Source organism: Eutrigla gurnardus (assembly GCF_963514095.1).
Source record: "Eutrigla gurnardus genome assembly, chromosome: 15".
In the NCBI taxonomy this organism is placed as follows: Eukaryota; Metazoa; Chordata; class Actinopteri; order Perciformes; family Triglidae; genus Eutrigla; species Eutrigla gurnardus.
The window spans coordinates 7,904,905-7,929,134 of record NC_139938.1 but is presented as its reverse complement, the minus strand read 5'-3'; the positions used below and the strand labels follow the sequence as shown (position 1 = coordinate 7,929,134).

General features: G+C 42.4%; 1 protein-coding gene across 1 annotated transcript; it reads right to left on the bottom strand.

Moving 5' to 3' along the window:
- Positions 1 to 1,586: 1,586 nt before the first annotated feature.
- Positions 1,587 to 23,269, bottom strand: ints2 (integrator complex subunit 2). The gene is made up of 25 exons (XM_084028302.1): positions 22,945 to 23,269; positions 21,844 to 22,152; positions 21,525 to 21,663; positions 20,442 to 20,544; positions 20,119 to 20,232; positions 19,001 to 19,131; positions 17,308 to 17,478; positions 16,125 to 16,345; positions 15,835 to 15,960; positions 15,528 to 15,599; positions 14,292 to 14,406; positions 13,740 to 13,808; positions 12,950 to 13,084; positions 12,672 to 12,848; positions 12,265 to 12,379; positions 11,424 to 11,528; positions 10,926 to 11,090; positions 9,574 to 9,775; positions 8,157 to 8,282; positions 7,547 to 7,748; positions 7,106 to 7,396; positions 3,451 to 3,558; positions 3,149 to 3,254; positions 2,623 to 2,799; positions 1,587 to 2,278 (listed from the first exon to the last, which is right to left on the bottom strand). Exons 2-25 carry the CDS (start codon positions 22,137 to 22,139, stop codon positions 2,097 to 2,099), a joined length of 3,648 nt encoding a protein of 1,215 aa, XP_083884428.1. The 5' UTR covers positions 22,140 to 22,152; positions 22,945 to 23,269; the 3' UTR covers positions 1,587 to 2,096.
- Positions 23,270 to 24,230: the final 961 nt, after the last annotated feature.

Genomic DNA, 24,230 nt, shown 5'->3' with positions numbered 1-24,230 from the left:
CAAAGCTGGAGGACACTGAGGTGTTTACAACCAAGGATCAAGGATCATTTCAGGAGTTTTTATACTTTTTAAGCTTTTACGGAAAACAAATAAATAAATAATGCAGTATTTCTCCACAGACATTTGTTTCCTGCCTGAGGGGGAGAAGCATAGCAGCATAGCATTTAATACTTCATGTTATGAAATCAATTGGGGAAAAAATATACACATAAATAGGACCAGGCTTCATTTAATCTGTCAGGAACAGGGGTCTCAAACTCAATTTACCTGCGGGCCGCTGGAGGTAGTCTGGGTGAGGCTGGGCCGCATCAAGTATTCCACAAAAAAAGGGGTTCAAGTACTCAAAAAAAAAAAAAGTACAACCGATCCAATCTTCTCAATCTAATTACAATTCAGAACATGCACAGTTCTTCAGAACACGTTTGTCTTACTTCCTCCAACTTTATACTATATTCAGGTGTGCTCAATAGTCCAGAGATTACGGTAGAAGTGCCTTAGCTGTGTTAAAAAGTGTTAAAAAATACAAAACGCACAGGGCAACGACTCACGCAGATAAAGTGACGAAAAAAGCCTCGTCAGCCGTCGATACGATTCAATTGGCTTCTCATTCATAACTGCAGGCTGTTTAACGTTTACCAGCTAAGTCACTGGTCGCCAGTTTAACCAGTCCGCTCCTCTGGGCTAACACCTGTCTACTCGTATAACGCGGCTCGCGCTGTCAGCAGCGACATTAGCTAAGCTAACGACGAAATTCTCTCAAGTATCACGAACGTGCAAAGATCGCGAGAACAGCAGATGAGCGGGAGATCACCCTGAATGCAAGACATGAAAGCTGCCAACGTCCTTTGCCTTCTCTAAAAGTTGTTAATTTGTTGGTTAAGAAATGTGAGATTACGGTCAGTCATTTATTTATCATATCCTATCACTCCTAAAGCAGTGATTTTTTTAAATATAGTTTTATATTCTATATATTTAAGGTGGGACCCTTGCAGCTTTTGTTCTTTAGAAGCTGAAACCATCAGCCATTTGCTTTTTTGTTATTATTCCTACACTTAGTTTATGTAATTGATTTTATGCACTAATTGGATGTTAGTATTTCAGACACTGCTAATGTGATTATTTTGGGCTAAAATAATATTCATAGTTGTAAGTGGAACAGCACCACTCCCTCTTCTTATATAGTCCCCTCCACATATAGTGTTATTTCCCTATTTCTCATCATTGTCTACTTTATTTCCCAACTTGGTTTTGTTCATTTGATTAAATATAATAATACAATTTAAAAAAGAGCTTTAGGAGTGCCGATGAAGATTGCAGACCAGAATGACTTCCGGTTCAAACGAGGAGACGGAGCAAGGAAATATAAAATAACAGAGGTAGATACCCAATGTAGGTTTACTTTTGAAATAGAGATTAAACAAAATGAATTAATAAATATATAAATAAAAGCTCAAAGTCGGGAACCAACCAGACCAGAAGTATCAGAGAGTAAATACAAAACATCTCGTTAGACAACATGTAGATAAGGCCAAGGCATAGATGGAAACAACACAAACTCGTGAACCAAAATAACAATAAAAACGTAATCAATTAAAGGGTTTCTTTGTTTTATTAAAAACAAACAGTACAAATGTTCTGCATATTATTTCAAGGCAACATTTACCAATTGCTTATGAAAAGGTCACTTACAGCTTAGAAAAATATGCCTATATAGGTCAATAAAGTTGAACCCTATAACATTTTCAGTATTTTAATTTCTACAAACTGAGCACATGAACACACACTTCTAAATAAATCTCAAATCCTAATTTATTTACAGGGTGTCAAACGGTAGAGAATGGATCTTTCAGTACCTGGCTTCAGCCCAGACTGGAGTTGATAAAAAGTACAACGTGTCCCATCATGTCCACAGAATGAGAGTAACTCACAGCCATACATTGTCTGAAAGTCAATGACAAAGGTGAGTCCATGTGTGAAAGATGATTGGATGTGTGCTGTCAGTAGCCCTCCCAGGAGTGTGAATGTCTTTCAGAGGCAGTGTTTCGAGTTGTTGGTTTAAGTCCAGCCCCCTTCGTCTTCCTCCATTATAAGTGTGTCTATAGTCCATGAAGGGTGGAGCTGATGATGTCCATGAAGGTGGCCTCTACACAGTAGCACAGCTGCACATCAGGGTCAGCTCCACCAAGTTCCTCTGCTGTCTTTTGGGGTAAAGTGAGCTTGGAGGAACCGCCTCCTGGAGCCACAGTCCCCTGAGGCTTCTCCTTCAGATACTGCAGGCCTGAGGTGGGGAAATGACACACTTCTTAATAAGCTCATCATTTTGGTCGACCTCTCAGTGTCTAATATGAATAATGCCTCATGAAGTGACTGCCAATCTAAGTGCAAATTGTTTCCTGTTCAGTGCTTACACCAGGTATAAACAGAGGGAGTTCTGGGACACCAGAGTTTCTGTTCATCTTTTCAGAAGAAGAATTTAAAAAAATCATCTGTTAGGCGATCCTTACTCAATAACCTCAATGATGTGTACTACAAACTGTACATACGGTGTTTCTACACTGGCAGTCGCAACAATGAAAAGGAATATACTGATGAAAAGCCGCCAAAGTGACTAATTATACTTACGGGTTATGAGTGGGTCAATGTCCCTGGCTTTGGTGGCTACGTCGGAGGCACAGACCTGACCCACTTGAACTAGCAGACCTGCAACATCATCGTAGAGCGGAGGGAATGCCTGGCAGAAGGCCACCAGGCATGGCAGGATGGGCATGAAGAAGGAGAAACGCTTGGCACGAGTCAGCACTACAAAACACACAACACAGTACACTAAAGAACTGTGTATACAACAAATACAGGCTGCTTCACACTGTGCACTTATGTAATGGAGAAGGAATGCTGCACTACCAGCCAAAGGCCTGATGGTGGCAGCCACATATAGGGATAAAAATATCAAGACATACTGTATGACAACAGATGGTATAATGTATACAGGCTGCTTTTTTTAGTTATGGGATACAACAGGTCTGCTGGAAGCAAATACAATGATAGAGACACAGAAGTAGATACAGAGTAAACATGGGAGTTAAGGTGGCTACAACCAAAAGCATGCATGTATGAGCTGTAAAGATAAGAGACGGTTCAGTCCACTGACCTGTGAGGAGGGTGCCCATGACACTGATGGCCAACCTGGCCACACTGAGGGACTTGGGTAATGCGTACTGAGTGCACAAGTACGACAGCAACTGGATTGCAAAGATCTGTGTGGACACGTACATTCAGAACAGCTCCACCACATGTTTATGCAGCAAACATGCAAACACACAGCGAGTGCCTAATAGAGCTGCTTTAAAAAAACAAACATGTATGTGTAAGAGAGGCTCTGGCACAAGTCTGGGATTTAAAGCCAGGAAAAAGAGGGGAGATGAGAGGGGAGAGGAGGTAGGGGGGGCTCACCTGCTTTTCCAGCTGGGGCTGGGCCAGCAACTCTGGGATGAAGTCCAGACAGATATGGATGGAGGGGATGCCTGCCACAGTTAGAGGCAGCAGAGCTTGAGGGTAACCCTGACGGAGAAAGGCACAAAGATGGAGAGAACAGGAAATATCACTCTTTGAATGATTAAGGGAGGAATAAGGAATACACAATAACGTCAATCAAGTAGTCGTCCCAGCACACAAGTACGTTTATATTCAACGCGTGTAAACGTAAATGGACACAGCAGCTACTACTTGGCAGTGAGGGCAAGAGGGGATTAACGTGACAGAGGGAGGATTGGTTTGATGAAGTCCTCCATATGGCCGTCTGCTACTTCTGGGAGTGCTGCAGTCACTTGGCATGGCAGAATGTCATGACTAATGGGGTCAACATGACTGGGCAATTTTGAAAAACGGACTCGAAGGTGTTTCCAGTAATATGTCACTATCCACTCAGCCACTCACACAAATGGTATCTGTAAGATAACATTACTTTCTAACGGCAAAAATGGGAAGGGAGCCAGCAAATCTGATCATGCAGTAACATCATAAAGAAGCAGGGATGCCATAAAGAGTGTGAACGACAGATGCCAGTTGGCCTTTGAATCAGTCCTGCTCCAACACAATGACACAGGAACTCTCTGCTGAGAGCAATGATGCCTCCCACAAGTGTCTGCGGCAAACAGTGTAGGTTAAGTGCAATAACGACGAGCGCTGTGGGTTAAGTGTAGCGGCGGGGCTATGAGTCGTCCTCAGGCCTGGACCATTATCATGGCAGAAACGTTTGGACCAGACGTGACAAAATACGCCGACGTTACAACATTGTATGGAGAAACCGAGCCGGAGGAGTTCATTAAAGTACAGAGCCTGTTAAAGGTGAAAAATGCTAATTTCACTGTGACAATTTAAAATGAAAGTAGCAAGAGGAACGGACAGAGAAGAAAAATACTGAGGTCCAGTTGAAAAAATTGCTGGAAGACGTGGAATTCAACTCCAGGGAGGTTGAACCTCCAATTAATTTCTACCTCAGTTCACAAATGGAACTTATCAGGTGTGAACTGAAGGACAGGGAGGCGAGGCTCACCCCAAGTAACCCCGAGGGGAGAGTCATCCTGGAAATCCAAGATGATCATTGCTGGCCAATTTCCTTAATCAGTACCAAGAACAAAAGGAAGAGGACAGTTGGAGCCATGAGAAAGATCACACGCAGAGGGAGAAACGTGGCCTTAGAGCTCGTTTGGATGAGGCCCAGGCTAAAAATGCCAGGGATACAGAGTATCGTACTCCTAGCTGGGGAACATCGGCCCGATCCTCCGGAAAGCTCAGAAAGATCTTGAGGAGCAGACCTCCAAAACCAACCATCCATCCATCGTCTACTGCTCATCCTGTATTCAGGGTCGCCTCCAAAACCAAAGACCTGCAATTCAAACTGGAGCAGATTAAGGCCCTTAAAATGTCAGCTCAGTGCTGAAAAGGGCTCCAGGCAGTGATCATATACAACCTGTAGATGACTATTCATTACCTGAGGATGCAACTGAAAGACTCAGTAGTTTCAGGCACGCTCCAGAACACTGGAGACTTTAAGACACCTGGAAAGTCACAGTCGCAGCAGGCCTGAAAAAGGTGCTGCTGACTGATGAAAACCGACCTGCTGAAGAAGACAGCCACCTGTGTGGCTCAGCTTGATGCACAAAAACAAAGAAACACCACCCTCGAGGCTGCTCTGAAGGGGGCTGAGCAGCAATTGGAGAGCCATTGCATCAAGCGGTAGGAGGACAAGTCATCCCTCCATCAAACCGCAGAGGGCCTTAAGTAGAAAAAGGAAGAGGAGTGGAAGAAGGCCGAGAGCTCCATGAGAATCCAGCTGGAAGATCTCACCAAAATGCAGGAGAGGAAGTGGAACAACATGCTCTTCAAATGCCCCGGCTCCAGCATTCCACGCTCAGGAAAATGCAAATAGAGACACACACACACACACGCATGTGTTTTTGTATTCTTGTAAGGATTAATCAAGACTTAACCCCTAAACAGCACTTTGAAAAAGGTTGTTTGAGGCTTAAGACTTAATTTCACACTTGGAAAGTGAAGTGATTTCACTTTTCCAGTGTGAAACTGAAAGTGCTCCCCAGAAGGGACACGGACACGGACACGGACACGGACACGCACACACACACACACACACACACACACACACACACACACACACACACACACACACACACACACACACACACACACACACACACACACACACACACACACACACACACACACACACACACACACACACACACACACACACACACACACACACACACACACACACACACACACACACACACACACGATGATAGGGGAGCTCTTTAAATTGCCTTTCCCAGGTTGTTCTCAGGTTCATGGGGAGGTTTTTCTCATCTTTGTAGAGCTTGGGCTGTTATTCAGCTACACAAATAACCTCTTAAAAAAATAACAATACATAAAAAGATACGTTTGTTGCTCGGTTGTGTGTACAAGCACTGTATGATGTGGCGGGAATCAGCTCTTTGCAACATTTTTGTTTTTATTTGCTGCCTCTTGGTATTTTTTATTACTGGAGCGTGTACGACATAAGCAATGCCATAGATACAATAAAAAAATAAGGTGAATGAGATGAGACTCCAGGCTAACCCAGCAACAGGAGGCCATCAATGATGCTCGGTGCTCAAACATCGTGGAAGTTGATGGAGAATGTTTCCCTAATGTTGAATTTACAGCGTTATGCTGCCGGCCACGTTACCTACCTAGAGAATTGTTTTTGTGGCTGCTGTTTACATTCCACAGTCCAAAATTGCACTACGGGAATCCTCTAGTTTTTGTTTTGTCATATTTTACTTGTGTAGCGTAAATGGTCGACGCTACAATTGCACAAATTAATTCTCTCAGGGGGTTTGCTAAAGTTCAGCAGCTGTAAAACTGGCCTAAACCTTCAAGGCTTTTTTGTGAGTCTCCGATTCTGTCCGTCTGGGCAATTCCTCCCTGACATTTCTGTATCTCTGACATTGTGTAAGAAAGTGTAATTCTGTCATCACAATGACAGAACAGCCTGACCTCCCTGGGCAGCCAAGTCTGTCTGTGTCTGTCCTCCTCTAATGCCAGACTATGGTCACTCAGTCTAACTGTCGATGTTTTTATCAGGTTCTTATCCGTTGCTGTGGTTTGGCAGTCTGCCACGGAGTTTAGGGATCATTATTTTCTAGTTTATGTTGTGTGTGTGCAATATCATTCCAACAAGTGATGTATTTTTCTTTTCCTTAAGCTCTAATTTGGTTCGGTCTAATCTTCTGAGTAACTGCCCTAAAGGCTGGCGGGGGTTTGTGATGTCAGAAGGTGAAAGGTCAGCCGGCCTCAGTTTCACTTGGCTGAGGAGACTCGTTTTTTATGTGCAACTCTTGGCAGACAAAGGCTTGGTAACAGACAGGGTCGCTCTGTTTAATATAGCTCATTTAAATGTTGGATTATTTCTTTTTAACCTTAATCTTTTTTTAGAAGATCTCTCTTTTATGTGTGTGACTCTTTAAACCTGCCAGCCTTCCCACTCTCACAGTGAAACAAAAACATCAAGTGCACATTCCACTTCATCTTCTTCCCATTGTGTTACCTGAAAGTGGACCAACTTGGCAATGTTAGGGTCGGCAATGAACATCTGATGCAGCAGACAACAGATGAGACACTGCACCTCCCTCAAGTCACTGAGCAGGCCTCCCTCTGGCTCGGCAGCCTCCACGCCCACTTTGGCTCTCGGCCCCAGGCTTCCCTGTTTCGATTTCCCTGGCAGAGAGCCCCTAATGCTGCACAGCAGGCTCTCTGTGTTGGCCCCCAGCTGCTGCTGCTGCTGCTCTTCGGAGGTTGGCAGACACACTTCCAGGAGAATCTGGACTGCTGCGCTGTCCTGAGGTTAAATAGAAACAGGTGGTTAACATGGCTGGGTGTAAAATGCCACCTCTTATATGTTTTTTTTTTTTGTGTAATTTCATGCCAAAGTATGTCTCCATCATGCTCCACCAAAACTCCATGACATCAGTGTCAGTGGTTTAAATACCTGCGCAGAGAGAAGGGCGTTTTTCAGTTCCTCTCTGGTGACCTCCGGTGTATCTGGCTGTCCGGGAACACCCAGGTTAGAGACGGTTTGGCTCTGCCGATCAAAGTCCCCAGTCTCCTTCAGGTGGCAGTGTAGGTAGGCTTTGGAGGCCAGCAGGTAGCCATTCAGCATGTGAAGGACAATGTCCATCAAAGGAGGACATCTGGCAAAAGAAAATGTCACTTTTTTTTACTGCATATACAAGCATATGTTTATGTGTACGTTTATAAAGAAAATAATAAAACACTTCCTTTGTCCATTCCATTAGTCTTGGTAGAAGATTAACAAAATCTAAGCATATTTTGACATTCATCTTCAATTATTTGAACACAGCAATCATTTCAAAGTTTCTTTAAAGCTATCTGACGAACATATTTTACATTACAGAAACAAATTCAAGCCATTTGTGTGTGTCCTCACGAACTGTACACAAGCAGTGAAAAACTTCAGACCACAGGTGTGTGCAGGTGAACAGGTCTGAGCATGCAGACCTTCAATGTAGCATAAACAGAACTGCATCCGTGTGCCATGTGTGGCCATGTGTGTCCCTTTGGAACAGTCCTGTAGTTACCTGTACACCCGTTGATCACAGCGCAGCACGATCAGGGGGTCCACCATCAGGTCGTTCTGAGTGTACGTCTGCTGCCTGAGCAGCGTCGCTGAAGGTTGGAGGGCATTTACTGTCATCACCCACAACCTGCAACACAGACCAGACCAGTGTTAACTTTCATATTACACCAAGTATTACGAAGAGGATGAAATACGCAACCTGTTTGGAATAAGAAGTATATAAATTCAAATTAAGATGCCCAGCATTTCTTCAGTCATTTGAAAATACTGACGTAAAGAGATGATGGCACTTTTTAAAAGGGTAATACTTAATTAATGGTGGATAAAAATATCATATTTATCTCAATTAACTAATCAAGGACGATCAAGATTTTTTCCGAAATGGATTCATTGTATTTTTAAAGAAAATGAATCCGATGCTACTGAAATATGTGATTCACTTCAGCAAAGGTTTAATGCAGTTACTCACAAATCAGCCTGTGGCGGCTTTTCACCCACAATCTCTCTTATCAGATCGATGCTAAACTATGAACAGTAGGGTACACTTGGAGCTCCAAGCCTCCCTGCAGCTTGCACACTGGCATCAATCAGTGAGTCTGTGTGAAATGTGACACTGCTGCCTTCCTGCTGGGTTCACCAGAGCCCAGCCCTCTGCAACATTCAATACTGTCAGAGGGAGTGAGGACGAGAAGAGGGGGGGGGGGTGACAATCCCTTACATCTCCCTCATGAAGTCGCCCTCAGTTTTCCTGCCCTGAGCTCTTCTTGTTACAGAACACTTTTGGATCGATAGGATGTCTGCTCGGTGCTTTGGTAACTGTGCTTCTGTGGGCCCCGGGGCAGAGTGAGGGTCACCCTTTTCTGTCCAGAGAATCCACGCAGGATGACACAGTTGTTTAGCTCAATACCTCTGATCTATTCACACAATAATCACGGAGCAGGCAGCCAAGGTTATGGACAACAACTCTTGTTCCACAGGTCGCAACTTGTGAGAAACGCCACCAAGTCAAGTACTACTGTTAACCCGTTACTGAAAATACATATATATCATTATAAATCTAACCAGCAGGCAAATATATCAATACATTCATGGATTCATATTTATATTTTTCTCATTTTCTTCTTGTTCAGTTGAGCAAAATACCCCAAATGCTAATTAGTAAAGAAAAGGTACATAATTGGACTAAATAAATGCCATTATTCTAAGAAACGTTCTGTAAAACGCCTTACAGGTTATAATACGATATACACTGGGCCTATTTGAATATTATGTCAATTTAGACAACATATACAAATTAAATTTTCCAATTACCATGATGTATTATTCCCATGCGACATTCAGAGGTTATCTCACTTGAGGCTGTCACAGTAGCATTCTCCATCCTTCATCAACATGTAATTGTGTCCGTGTCCACATACCTGCGGGGCATCACGGTGTTGAGACCCATCCAGAGTTTGTTAAGGGTCTGCAGTATTCGTCGAGGCACAGCGGGCTCCAGCAGCAGAGCCATGCTAGCTGTGAGGGCCTCCGCGTAAGGGATTAGGTCCCCAGGGGAAAGCAGCGTTAAATGCTCCAGGATCCGCATCAGCCTGGGACTGCTAGACGGTAGCTTCTGGAAGGCTTGGTGGGGGGAATAAACAACAGCTGAATTAATCTTCAAATTTCAATCAATTGTGCCCACTAAGATTAATAGAAACCAAAGAGATAGAAACCAAAACCTTTTGGAGCATCAAATAAACTCATGTGTTAACAAGCACAGAACGTTGATCCGAAGAAGATAGAAAGCTTGCCGCGAGGCCGCCATTGTTTGCATCAACATGCTGTATGTAATACAAGAGTCACGTAAATGTACAAGATGAGCAAACGTTCATCTTCTATTGTTGTTTTGGTGCAAACGTGCTACTCGTCTCAACCTCTCTGGTTCCACAAAGCCAAGATGCCTCTGTAAACGCATTATAAACTTCTTTATAAACGGTGCTATCACGGCACATCGAGGGCTCTCCTTTCTGCGATTAACGCAGAATCTCTGAGTTAAAAAGGCCTTCAGTTAAAACCCGTTCACCTCCTACTGTTAAGCCCTAGGAGATGGAGGAGCTATTTATCTATTCGTATCATACTTTGCTATTCATAATTAATCCATTGTCTTTCTTTTCGCCACTGATCTGAAGAAGGGTGCAACGCAGAGGGAGCCTTAAACACACCGTGGGTACGGTACAACTACACAGTTGTGCATAAAAACATAAAATATCAATTAGTAAAGGTACATATACACATTAACCTGCATAATGGTGTGTGTGAAACTGATTAGCTGTTACACGTTTGCGTTTTGTCAAGGATCTCTATAAAAGAAAAGCCAATTACAGCATAATCCTCTAAACCTTGAAGGATTAACTATTGAGATAAGATTTCAGTTGGATAACGGCTTACACCTGTAAATGCATTACTCTTCTCCGTTACACTCAATCACTCCTCTCAAACACAAGCCTACCTCCTGGGTTTCTATCACTGCTGTTAATCTGAGGATTTCCTTTATTCTTTTCAATCCAAACAATGTCAGTTTACCTTTTAATTTAATATCAATCAACTATTGTAGCGTTGTTTTCTTTCCATTTACCTTACGTTGCATCTATGTGGCACTGATTGTGTAAGGATGATATGTTTCACGTTTCTAAACATTTGGTCATTTTAGAAGAAGGAAGCTGAGAACTAGCAGCCTTCCACCTTCTGCCCCCTCCTTAATTCATTCAGCCCGTATTCCCAACCTCCTCACCCTGGTGAAGCTGGCCCTGAGTGTATCTGCAGGTGTTGCTGGGAAGCATCATCCTCCTCAGCAAGGGCAGGGTACCAGTCACCTCCTCTTCACATACCCAGTCCTCCACCAGACACAGGTGGGGGTAGTTGGTGGCCAGCAGCCTCAGCAGGGCAGAGTGCAGACCTGGAAACGGGGAAAGGGAAAGAGGGGGTTATTTGGAAGTCTCTTATCCACAATAATTTAGGTTTTATTACTTTTCTCTTGTGTGCTTTTCCTTTTCGTCACACAAGACTTTTTTATGTTTAAACAAGGAATAATGATATTCTTTATCACTGCCCATAAAAAAAAGCAAATAGAGTTGAGGAGAAGACAAACACATTGAACGTTTCCAGTGGAATAGTGACTGTGATGTGTAATGGGGGGGTTTCTACAAAATATTGGTATGTAACTTGTGTGTGCTTCCAATTATGTCGTTTTATGAGTGAAATAAAACATCAGTATAAGTCCATGTCTCACCCCCGAGCTCCTGCTGCAGTCCCTGGGCCTGGGTAACCAAGTACTTAATGGGGATCTGGTCCATCAAGGCTGCTGAGTAGGACTTTGGCTTCCTCTGCATTAGGGCTTAAAAAAGAGAAGAAGGGTGAGCGAAGAAAGAAACAATAAGACAGGAAATAGAGAGGGAGATAACATAAAGCAAGAAAAGGACAAGACAGAGCGTAAGTGTTTTATTTGGCATCGTAAGGACGCCAGAGCCACTGTGCTGATGCGTTGAGAGGAGCGAAGGTGATTTTTCATTGACGTGGGTTCATTACCACTGCTGATGGGCTTCATTACTCGTTCCTTGAAGGCTGCGGGAGCACTTGGGTAAACACAGCAATTAAAGAGATGGGCATAAACTCTCACATAAATCTGGCCTAATGAAGGGCAAGAGGAGAGCCCGTCATGGGAGCGGATAAACACTGACTAGGCTAACTGCTAATGCTCAATCTAACCTACAGCTGTCCTAGTTAGCTCAGCTCCTGCAGTCACTGTGCTTGGCTCTTTGTCAGCCCTCCATTTGTTCTCTATGAAGTGGCCAACATTCTGTGCCAAGAGAGAAAAGGATGAATGACTGCACATCCAGAGTGAGAGCATCTCCTACAACTTAACAGAGGACAAAAGATGCCTTTCTCCACTCACTGCCTGACAAATTCCCTCCATCACATATACAATGCCTCCTTTGGTGAAGGAGATGACAATGGGTGCAATTTAGACAGACAGAAGAGGGGGGGAGAGAAATGGAAAGGAAGTGAGCCAACAGCACAGCGGCAAGTCAGGCACAGTGCTATGTGGGACACAGTTATTGTCTTGTACATACCCAACTGTTTGGTGCTCGCCAACAGGTTCTCCTCGTAAGACAGGATGTAGTAGAGGATAAGGAGTTGGGTGGTGATGGAGTAACGTTGTCGTCCTCCTCGATTACCCTCCCCTTGCTAACCAATAGCAGAAGAGAAAGAAAAAGCTACAGGTCAGGGGCGAGCAGCAAAGTAGTCATCATCAGTGAATCGATTTCAAAAGATTCTTCAACAATATAATACCTGGAATACTTGAAGCAACAAATGGTACTTTTTTTTAAATACAAAAGGTATTTAAAAAAATAGGTAAAGGTAAGGTATATCTTGAGAATGTCATACGTAACAAAGCCTTGAACGGACCTTCAAAGAAACAAACGGTGGGGTGCAGTTTTAGGTTTTTGCAGTTCCCGTGAAGTCTGGACTGACTCACCCCAGCAGAGTTCTTGAAGACACTGAGGATCTCCTGCTCAGTGATGGGCTGGTTGGTGGCCTCTGGGTTGGCCTTGGATGCTGGAGTGAGGATGGAGTTTATATAGGCATCAATTAGGGGAATCAGTTGGGTGTGGATGGGGGTGGTTGTCTCACAGAGCTGGCGATAGATCCAATCCTGAGAGGTGCACACAAGGACAGCACCGGAGGGTTAAAATTAATTTTTAAAAACAGACTTAATACTAGTCATCATAGAGCTATCGAGTGCACTTATCCAACCTTGATGGACACTTTGTGCTTGGTGAAAGCTCGGCTCCGAAGCAGCTGGTAGATACAGTGAATGGGGAGGAATCCTGTGATGTTGGCACTCAAATTGTTGGTCACTGCAACTCTCACTGCATGGGCTGTAACCACCTACACATCAGAAATAAACAAGTTGGAAAATAGACATAGCACACCTACAATTCTACTCTATCCTTCTTCTACTGTGAGTATGATAACATGAACATTCTTGATTGCTAATTACCCTGAGAAACATAACCTTCTGCATCACACATCAAACACAGACACAGATGTAGGACTGGGCCATATGACGCTTATAGGCAGCAAGATAATAGAAATTTGACTGAGACTTTTTTTAAACTGAGGTAATTATACCGCTGGGTCGTGTAAAAATCATTTACATAAACTTGATTGATGCTCACTATAAGATGGATTTTTTTATTTCATTTTGACAAGTTATTAAATGAAAACCTTGAGTTCGCTCTCAGTGGGCAAAATAAATGACTGTTAATGAGAATAAAAATAGAAGCCCTCCGAGGCAAGTGAGAAAAAATAAGTCTGGTGATCTATTTTCTAATCTGATTTAAATTGTTTTCTCCACTGTGTTTCTGATTTAAGAACAGGTGGAGAAATCAAAGTTTTGCACGGATCATTCTTCCAAGTTACTGATTGTCGTCAGGATAACTTTTCTAAGTTCTGTTCCAAAGATCCTACACAAATCTACAAATCAACAATAAAACACTTGAATTAGTCCGAAGAAAATTAGGATTTAAGGATCACAAAGTACCTGTTCTGTGAAGATCTCCTGTGTGAAGATCGTCTTCATTTTGCTTAGAGAACTGGGCTTGATGGCAATCTGTAGAAAGTTTAAAATTGGCAACAAAAAAAACCAAACATCAACAATGGTAGGTTTACTGTGAGTGAAAACAACCTGCAGGCAGCAGAGCGGGTATTTTGTAATTCCCTCCCTTCATATTTCATAAGAAAAATTCTACATGGCAGGCGCAACACTGAATCGAGAGGATTGCCCTTGGGGTGGAAACAAACAGGCTCTAAATCCAATTACATTACACATCTTAGTGGGAAATACACTGAGACAGGAAAACTACTTAGCACACGGCAGGAAACAATAGTGCACTTAATAAGTAATAAAACAGCAAATTGGCCACAGGGTATAGAGTGTCTTGGTAGATATGTGTATGCTGCAAGTGTTTCATCAGTGATATAGTCTTTCTCTGCTCCGCTGCTGCAGTGGAGGAGTGGGGCCAGTAGCTGGTCAGCCAGACTGATGTATTGATCACTGCCTCCCTCCCTCCCTCCCACCCACCTACCACCTTACCTTCATCCCCAAAGTAGAGCACACCAACTCAATAATGGAGCTGAGCTGGTTGCTATGGAAATACATGGCAACCAGTAATAGCATCTCTCCAAAAGAAGCAGATACGCCTGCAGCGCTGTAGGGAGGAGGACACACATGCATGCGAGGCAAGTGAGAGAGGAGACTTGGACTTGTCGTTAATCCTGCATCTTACAGGACGGAATTTTAATAAACTGATTAAGAGCGCTGCATCAACCCACGCACGCACACACACCTTCATCTTTCAGCCTGCATCCCTTTAGCCGCCCCTAAAGTCACTTAGGACTCTGTGATGATTTATGCTTTATGGACTAGACTCACAAACACACATTCATATGCACTGTTGCAGTTATAATTTGCTGTTAAGACAGGCCAATATAACTTACTTTTAAAATACAAAACTGTGCTGAAATTATCACTGCCTGTTTCAACACAGAACAAACATAACAGAGAGAACAGTAAGTTCAGACATGGATTTAACACATTGAACTCCTACTGCTCCCTGTTTATTCAGTGAGAATTATTGTTTGACCCTCCATTTTAAAACAAATATCTGTTCTTTCTACTCCTCCTTTTTCTTATTGATATGACGCTAGATTATATTAGCCTTGCAAAAACAGCCAGTAGAATCGTAATTCTTTTTACTTTGAATACACAGCCTGTACTTTTTAACTTTTCCTTGAGTAAAGAAGTAGAATCAGTAGTTCTACTTTTACGAGAGTCTTTTTGAACACGAATATCTGTGCTTCTACGTGATGACATGTGAGCACAAGTGTTTTTACAGTATCGTTTTAGAACTTTACAGAATTCACCAGAAGTTTTATGATGTTATAACAGCTTCTTAACTGAGTAGACACATATTATTATTATCATTTAATGCTGTAATGCTGCATGCTTAACCCAGATTTACCTTCCGGTATTTCTAAGAGAAGTGCCTTTCATGCACTACATTATCTCATTGTTCAAATATATAATATATGTACAGTATGTATCTAAATATCCATGTTGCACAAAATTACTTTTAAATCACACGGTAAAGTAGTAAAGTTACGCTTGTGGTCATCCCATTTGTGTCACATGGGATGATAAAAAAAAAAAACTGTTCACAAGTCATAAAGATTTCTACTTCACTCACTATTCATTTGGATATGTAAACCAGTTTCTCCACACAGAACGCCTGTTCTATAATGCCTGATTATCATAAAAGACTCTGCTTACCTCTCAAAGTATTCCTCCTCTTTGATCATCCAGCTGAGCCACATGATCATCAGCTGTTCCTGCTCTGGAGTGCTGGACAAACACACAAACAAGACAGTGATCACACTTCATATAACAAAGTGTCAATATCTAATTCCAGGAGCTGCAGAGAGGACTTCTGGCAGGCAGCATGCTTTGGCAGGAAATCAAAACCCAAGACAACCGTTAATTGAATTAGGTTCGTTATCCCGACCGGGTGCATTTGTGTTGGCTGAATAAAAACAAAAGACCTCTGAAAGCAGGAGTCGATAAGAAGAGCGCTACGTACCTGACCAGAGTAGGGAAGGCCAGCAGCTTGCAGAAGGACAAGGAGACAAAGCGGACGCCGGCAGGCGTGGCCGGGGGACGGCTGGTCATCAACTGCAAGAGCTGCTCAGCCTCCTCATCTGTGGGTCTGTAGAGGGATCACTTTGAGTATATTATCTTGAACACATGAATAATTTAGAATTAAACCAATACTTCATATAAATGAATGGACTGTGGAATGTTTATAACATGTGCTGGAATAACTACGGACGAATTCAATATCAGGAGGCTACAGCATTCCCTCTGACCTACCTGAGGCCCGCGATGCCCATGAGGGCACAGTAGAGTCGGAGCAGAGCGCTGGCCTTCACCACATGCTCCTCTCTGAGGCCAGAGTAGCCTGAGCTGGGCTCCTCTCCCATACCGCCATCATTGGGCACATGGGTGCTGCGTGAGCGTGGCAGGATGGCGACCAGCTCCAGCAGCAGCTGTCTGCGCATCTGCCACAGCACCGAGCTGCTTTCTCTCTTTCTCTGGCAGAACAAAGGGAATGACATGTGTTAGCTGCTGTGCTTACACTAAGGCTCTAACCAGGAAATCTGTCACATTTTACGACAAATGACAAACAATACACAATAGATTAACTAAATTCATATTTTTTAGATGAATCATTTTCTGAAGATCAAGTAATTAACTAATCCTCTAAGCTCTAACTTGTATCAAGTTGGAATGTAAAACAGAATAAGCTAATTATAGAACATTATAATACATTTCCCAAATGCTTCTACGGAGCTGAGGGAAAGTCTTATTGTCTAAAAACATCACAAGGGAAACAAACAAATTATGACATTTGCTATGAAAGACTGATTGTGCCTGTCTCCATGAACTGCCAGAAATGCCAGCAGATGGAAATATGCATGATTTAATTTGTATAGCTGTTGTTGTTTTTAGACGCGCTTAAATTAAGGATGACTCAATTCAAGATATGATAACTGAGAAAAGACAGAACAGAATGGGGGTGACACATAACAACAGAACATGCTGGGGGAGAGAAATGCATTATGTCAATGAGGTTCACATCAGGGAAGAAAGAGAAACGGTGTCTGTAGTTAATTATATGAGATGAACATTTAAAAACCCCGGCTCAGTCTGTCTGTGGTGATACTGATCCTACTACAACATACAAAGACCATGTTAAAACCTCCCTCATTATATCTAATCAAAGTTAAATCAGAAATCATGTAAATGTTAACTTTTACTTCATCCAGTAGACTCAGACATGGTGTCTGCTCTAACATGGTGAGACTCTTGTAACTGCTCCATAGGTACACCACAACATCTTGTCCTGTCACCTCACACAGAGTAGCTTTGCCTCTGCTCAACGTGATGACAAACTACATCTGCGATAAGTTTTGTGTCCACTTGAACGTCCGTGCTTGTGTGTGCCGGATTAAACAACATTAAATGCAATACAGAATAAAGCCTGGCCGCTCACCTGTTGTCCATTGCGAATGAACATGCTGAACCAGGTACGGACTTTGCTGTTGGTACCCAATAGTAGACCACTGACATAAGAGACCAGGGGGCTGACGGCTTCATCTGCTGTATCTGGTCTATAGTCCAGAGTCAGAGCCACACCCAGACCAGGCAGGTGACACTCCTCCACCTGGGAATACACAAAACAAACACACAGCCAATTATATTCTATTCTGATGGCATTCGATTTCCAATTATTGTAACATTAGAACGAAGCACTTTTTTGGCAGTTTTGCTTGAAAAGACTCAAATAATCGACTATTAAAATATCAGGTGATAAATTATCTGTTGATGGACTGATTTTTGCACCTCTACTATACATCACACTTCAGCATCCTTTGTCACCTGACTTGACATGTTATCTGCTTTTTTTGACCGCTCTGAGGACAGTTTTTGGCAGAGTATAAGTCCTGCTGATTCATTCTTCAGGAAGGCAATGAATTTCTACTGCCTCCTGGGGCTTTGTTCGATAACTGACCTTGTGCTCTAACCTTCTTGAGAGGAGGGGGGGCGAGAAGACAAATTTCTCCCTTCAGGGACAGCATCACAAAGTGTCTCAAAAAAAATAAAACACAAATAACCCAGTAAAGGGAAACATGGAGAATACGGTGTCATGTTCTTGACAAAAAAAGATTGTATTGTATGTGGTTCTAAGCTTAAAAAGATCGGGTTTATGACACCACTTATGTTAAACCTGCAATAACCTATTTGTTTTCGGCCACTTGGGCAACTATATTGACGTATCATCACTGCAGTTCATCTGGCTTACGGTTTGTTATTCAAACATCCAGCAGTTACATATAAACATTATCATTCACTGATGTTGTGTTTGTCTCCACTAGATGATGTGAGGCCAATATCCACCCTCCTTTTAGTTTGTTTTTTGGACTCTACCAACTCCTGAGAGAAATATCTTGCTCTTATGTTGCTAAATGCTTCACTGTGTCTGTCTGCTGTTTGGTGCCGAGCAGGTAAGTTAGGGAGTTTTTTTCACTGAAAACAGCTGCAGAACGAAGCTGTGAGAGCAGAGAGAGGGAACCGAAAAAGTAAAGTTGTGGGTCAGAAAGCCAAAAATTTGCTGAAAGTGGCTATAAAGCGTTAAGTCAAGGGGAGCTGCAGATTCAGGTGATAAATCTCTACGAGTGACATCGTTTTCATTGTCACAGTTTTCACATTTCTATTTGATACATTGTTACCATAAAAAATATCAATTAGAGTTGCTTTAACGCATGCGTTTCAATCATGTATAGCATTTGAAAATTCACCACCGTGGCACTTTTAAGGAGGCATTAATGGATACGGCATGGCTATAATGCTACCTTAAATGTCTTTTGGTTTTAAGAGAAACTGCAAAATGATTTTTAATTTTCTATGCAATCGTGTTTCTTTTGAATAACCGACTCCACAAACATTTTGTCATGAAAGCATATCACACAAACTAACGAGATGCTTACTTTTAGTTGACACGTGCTTAATTAATGTAGAATACATTAGCAGAATAAATTCAGCACAAATGCATCTCCAGCAGAATAAAGCAGCTGTGATGGATTCTCTCATCTGAAATAGATCAAACTTTGGGAGGAGGTTATGCATGAAGTGGGATTCTGCTGTCGAGTTTGGAGTCCTGTGATTATATTAATAGTGTGACTGACCACCATTGCTCTGATGTTGAGGGCCTGTGAGGGGTTCATCTGACAGAGCTGCCTGAGGGCTTCAGTCCTGCGTCGCCCACCCACACTCTCCTCATCCTGACGCTCTCCACTCGTTATCAAACCTCGACAAACTGCAAAGACAGACATGAACATTTAAGTAAACAAGCAGCATGTATCATCCTTAAAAAAAAAGAACTTGGTCTGATTTTCTTGAAATTGTATAAAAATAAACTTTTTGTCACCGACTTTCCCACAAAGTAGAGAAAATAATTCACAATCAATACATTTAATGTTGCCATGCTTGCTTAATAATGTGATCCTTGCCTAAAGGAATGGATAGTAAACTATCATTTCTCCAATGTCATGGCCGAGTCATGATCCTCCATAAATACCCCAAACCGTAGAAACATGGCTCATTTATTTGTCTGTAAATAAGACTAAGACTAACAGCGATCACAAGACAGCATTTTCTGTTTTTTTGTACCATCTCTACCTCTGGATTATTTCATATGCCTGAGAGGAGCCAGTGGAGTTTGCTCTGGTTAACAGCTTAAGTTCCACATGACTAACCTAGATGCTTCGAGACGGAGCCATTTCCTACATTTCACCCTGAGATCAATCTCACTCTCAAATCAGTGAAATAAAGTATTCTCTTGAAAGAAAGCCAAAAGGATCCCTGAGTGTTGACTGCTATGGAACACACACACAAGCTATTGACTGAGACCTGACCCTGTGTGTGTTAAGGAGGCACTGGAGACGCCAGGTGTTGTCTTATAATGCATCTCTTGAAGCGCACACCGCAAACTCTGTGTGCCAGAGCTAGACACTAATGTTCATCAATCAAAGACACCTACACCCTTGTGCCAGTAGCATGGCTGGATGTAGAGGTGAAAAACAGCTGAAGTCGGAAAGAAAACATGTCATCGAACTCAACAGCAGCCTGCCTATAATCACAATGAAGCTCTGACGGAGAGCTACTGAGGCAAACGCTGTATTTGTGCCACAGCAGGTAAACTCACGACCCTTATGAAGCTAGTGCTGGCAATTAAACAACCACTCTATCTCACATTATCAGCTCACAGCGTGTGCAGCGTTGTCAAACGGATGAATTACTGTACCTTCATTGAAGCTGTCAGGGACGTTGGCAACCAACAGACACAAAAACCAGTCTCCGTTACGGACATGAAGCAAAGCCTCTGCCACATCAACGATGGGGAGCAAGGAAGGCAGCTCTGAGAAAAAAGAAACACACATCGTAGATAACAATCCGTCAACTGCAGAGGACACAATCACTGAGGTAGGTTATGTCAGGCTTGTTTTACTATTAGGTTGTTTTTCATGTTTGCTCATATGTGCGTGTACAGAGTCCATTGCGTTCAGCACGATCCCACTTCCACATCACATTTATGTAACAGCTAAGAAGATGAGAGAAGTCGGGTACCTGCTTGTAAAATGCAGAGGACATCAGCGACCTCGTCCAAGTAAACAGGGCTCTCAAAGAGTTCAGAGGACTTGAGGAAAAACTCTCCATTCGAGTCTACCACCTGAGAAACAACAAGGGAATGGGAATCAATCCTCAAAATCATCCCATTGGTTGAAAATGCAAGGGTTTGAAGGGCAAAGCAATGTATAATTTGTCAAGTCAGTGTGAGAGCAGATGCCAGACATTTGGGAATAATTTCTGATGCAAACTTCAGCCTTGATGAACAAGTGAAGGAAGCTGTGCAATCTGGTTTCTTTCAACCAGGACCCAAGTAACACATTTTCTATCATTCAGTATTTTGTACTCAATCATTCAGGCTTTGATTTCTGGATGTTGAGACAACTCTGTCTCTATAATTAATATAGAATATGTCTCTTCCAAATCTTTATTTTACACAAAAGGCAACAGCTCAGACTTACGCTGCTAAAATAAGAAAAATAAAAACATACAACCTATCTATGGTAGTTTTCCTGATAGTTTATGGTGGAATAACCAGCACTAGCTGTAAACCAATTGTTGACAACTTTTATACATTTCTAGTATGTTCTATTTATCTAATTGAGCATAATTTAGCACAATACTTTCAGCATTTTTTCCTTCAGGCTAACTTCATTCATGTCGTCATTGTCCTTTGTTTAACTGAATCATGTGATGACGAGACACGGGACGATATGGAAACGTCACGATTATTCTGGCCAAAATATCTGCGATTCAGACAATCATCAAAATATGCTCAAAACTCTGAAATTAGTAAACATATCTTTTAGTGAAGAACAATATTCAATTAATCTGAAATGAGATTATCATACATCATAAGGTCTCCCTGCATTAATAAAGGATAAATATTTTTTGTTATTGAATCTTGTATTTATTAAATGAAGCTCTACTTTTCACTTATATACCATGACAGCGAGCTTACATACTTACGAGTATCCCGATAACAGATATTCACCACAATCAGCATATAGTGAGTGTTTTTTTTTTAATCCTGGTCCACAATATCTATATCTTCCCATCTCTAGTGAGGATCTCTGACTGTACCTTATTCATGATAGCCAACAGTTCGCTGAGGGTCAGACGGAGTCTCCTGAGGGGATCACTGTGTTCAAACTCCAGGGTCAGGCCATGCTGTAGCTGTGACACCAGGATGCTTTCTCCATTAGAGCCACCTGCCTTATGCCTAGTGAAAAATACGACACATTGAGTATACTGTTGAAAAGTTTTTGGAAAACAGTGACCAGTTGTTTAGATTTTTTTTTCATATAAAGAAAGCAATGTATGTATGACTTAATGAAAAGGGCAGTTGATTCTAACCATTACCAGACTAACACTATTATCACCATGTGTGAGTGAGATATACCTGAGCTGCTGCTCCTTTCGTGCATCCTGCTCCAAGGCATGAAAGTCGACAGACAAGAGCGCTACAATGGAGTTGACAGCTTCCACTCCTGAGAGCAGGCGGAGGATAAGCTTCTTGTCCTGTGCCCAGGACTGACTCTGATCAGCTGGAGCGCACAAAGCCATCCTCACCAGGCAGGGGAGAAGCAGCCTCAGCTCAGGGTCACTTAGGGCGGCCAGGCGGCCCACATCCACCTTCTGCATGGCTTCAAAAGCATAGGAGCTGACAAACTGCAGCCCTGCACTGTCTGCCATCATCCTGGAAATTAACCTTGAAGGAAGAGGCAAGAGACACCATTCAAAGGGCAGCCCCCGATGACATCTGATGCAAACATAGTGGACAGTCCTCTGGTCCAGGCGTGTGTGAGGTGTGAGCACATGCACTGGTCGAATGGTTTAGCAAACACTACAGAAACTCTACAAAACTATTTTTGTTTAAAGCCAAGCAAGTAGAGTTCAGCTGACAGAAGAAGCAGAGTTAACGCTGACTTTGACACAAAGTGCAAATACATCAATTTCTCAGTTACGAACGTAAACGTTAGTGGAAACGCCAGCTAAGTTAATGTATTTGTCTGGAGGTTGGCTTAATCACTTGCTACAAACATGTTAAGGTTGTCAATATTATTATGATGTTGCTTACAAAAGCTAAATGCTATCGAGGATAACCAGCGCCAATGTTATTGGTGCCGATGCTAGGGATGCTAACGATGCTAGCTAACACTAGAAATATTAGCTCCCCTTTAACTGACGTGCAATTACCATTACCCAAGTCAGCACATTATTCAGATTCGTGCATATCATTTAGACATGCGATGTGCATTTTAAATCACACATAACATCGTAAGACACAGCCAACTTTAACTACCGTATTAACGCCAGCTAAGAGCTAACTGCGAGCTAACACTCATTCACTATCCCACTGCTTATCGGGCGACACATGCTACTAGCGAGCTAACGGCTAGGCTAGGCTAACATGTAAGGCAAGAATACTCGCATAGTGCCGTCTGACCCATCTCTGACGCTTAAACATTCAGCGTGAATACAATTATTCTAATTGTCTTACCTCACTTATTATGACGATACTTAGACTTTTAAAATGGCACTTTTTAGCATAGAGGCCTCCGGACCTCGGACTCTGTTGTGTGCCGTCAGCCTGTGATGCTTTAGGGGAGTCCAAAGCCAATGACCGAGAGAGACGCTTGTCCTGGCTGTTCCGGTAGGTTCATGAAATTGTCTTTGCATTTGTAAAGGTCTACCCGTTATGATTTCCGCATATCCACTTTCACATGGTCTGTTAAGTACAGTGGTTACTATGTCAGTGTGACAGTGAGTGCGCCGGTGTAGTCGGCTCCGCGGAGCAGCGCTGACTGACCGCGCCGCTGACAGCAGGCTGGCTGGAGGCAGCGCCGTTACAACACTCCGGTCCCCGACTGCAGGCAGCGGAGATAAACGCGGGCCTGGAAACACTGTTTCCGTGTACCAGTGGGATGGGAAGCGCATCTCAACTGCAGAACAAAGCAATAACTCCAGTAGAGTTTGTTCGTCTCCTTGGATAAAAGTAATACAGCTCGGTGGTTAAGATGCAGATATTAATATAATATAATATAATATAATATAATATAATATAATATAATATAACATAATATAACATAATATAATGTAATATAATGTAAACAAGTAGCGGTCTTAAAAGTATACTATCTAAATGTATAGACATATAATCATATCTTGATATATTATGAGGTGGCATACTTGGTTTCACAGTTATATGAGAGGCCAAACGAACGACTCCAAGTCTCTCATGTGTTTAGGCAGTCCTACCGGCCCAGTCAATGACATGTCAGTGTAAATTCCACCACATTTTCAAGGGCACATTGACAGCAGTTGCCGAGGGATGAAGGAAAACAGAGCAAGACCTCTGTGTATTCAAAGGCTGCTGACAGCAAGGATAAAATGCAGAAAAGTCTCAAGATTGCCAGCTGCTACTACACAACCTCGGAGCAATTCAGCAGTTTACAAGTGAGATATCTGACTATTTAATATGCAGGGTTATTTCAATGCCCACTTGTGAATAGCGAGTGTGGTTACAAGCTTGCAGACCTGCTGTACACTAGAAGCAGATGGTTACTGCGAGCAACCATGATTCCTCAAAAAGAAAACATGGCACTGGACTGAAAATAAATTCTCAGGGTTTTTATTAAATATTGAATGTATTCTATACACTCAAAGACCACATACATTTTGATGGTCAGATATTTCAAACCAACAATTGTTGGAAAATATGAACAGCAATGGATTTTCCAATAATCAAAAGTACAGAAATCCAGACAGTAGATGTTCCTCAGTGCA

Excerpts from the sequence above, each read along its gene's own strand:
- ints2 (XM_084028302.1), bottom strand. The coding sequence starts at position 22,139 with ATGATGGCAGACAGTGCAGGGCTGCAGTTTGTCAGCTCCTATGCTTTT. Across the intron at positions 16,346-17,307 it reads TCATTCGCAATGGACAACAG|AGAAAGAGAGAAAGCAGCTC; the intron begins GTGAGCGGCCAG and ends TTGTTCTGCCAG. Across the intron at positions 11,091-11,423 it reads ACTGCAGCAGGAGCTCGGGG|GTCTGCACTCTGCCCTGCTG; the intron begins GTGAGACATGGA and ends CCCCGTTTCCAG.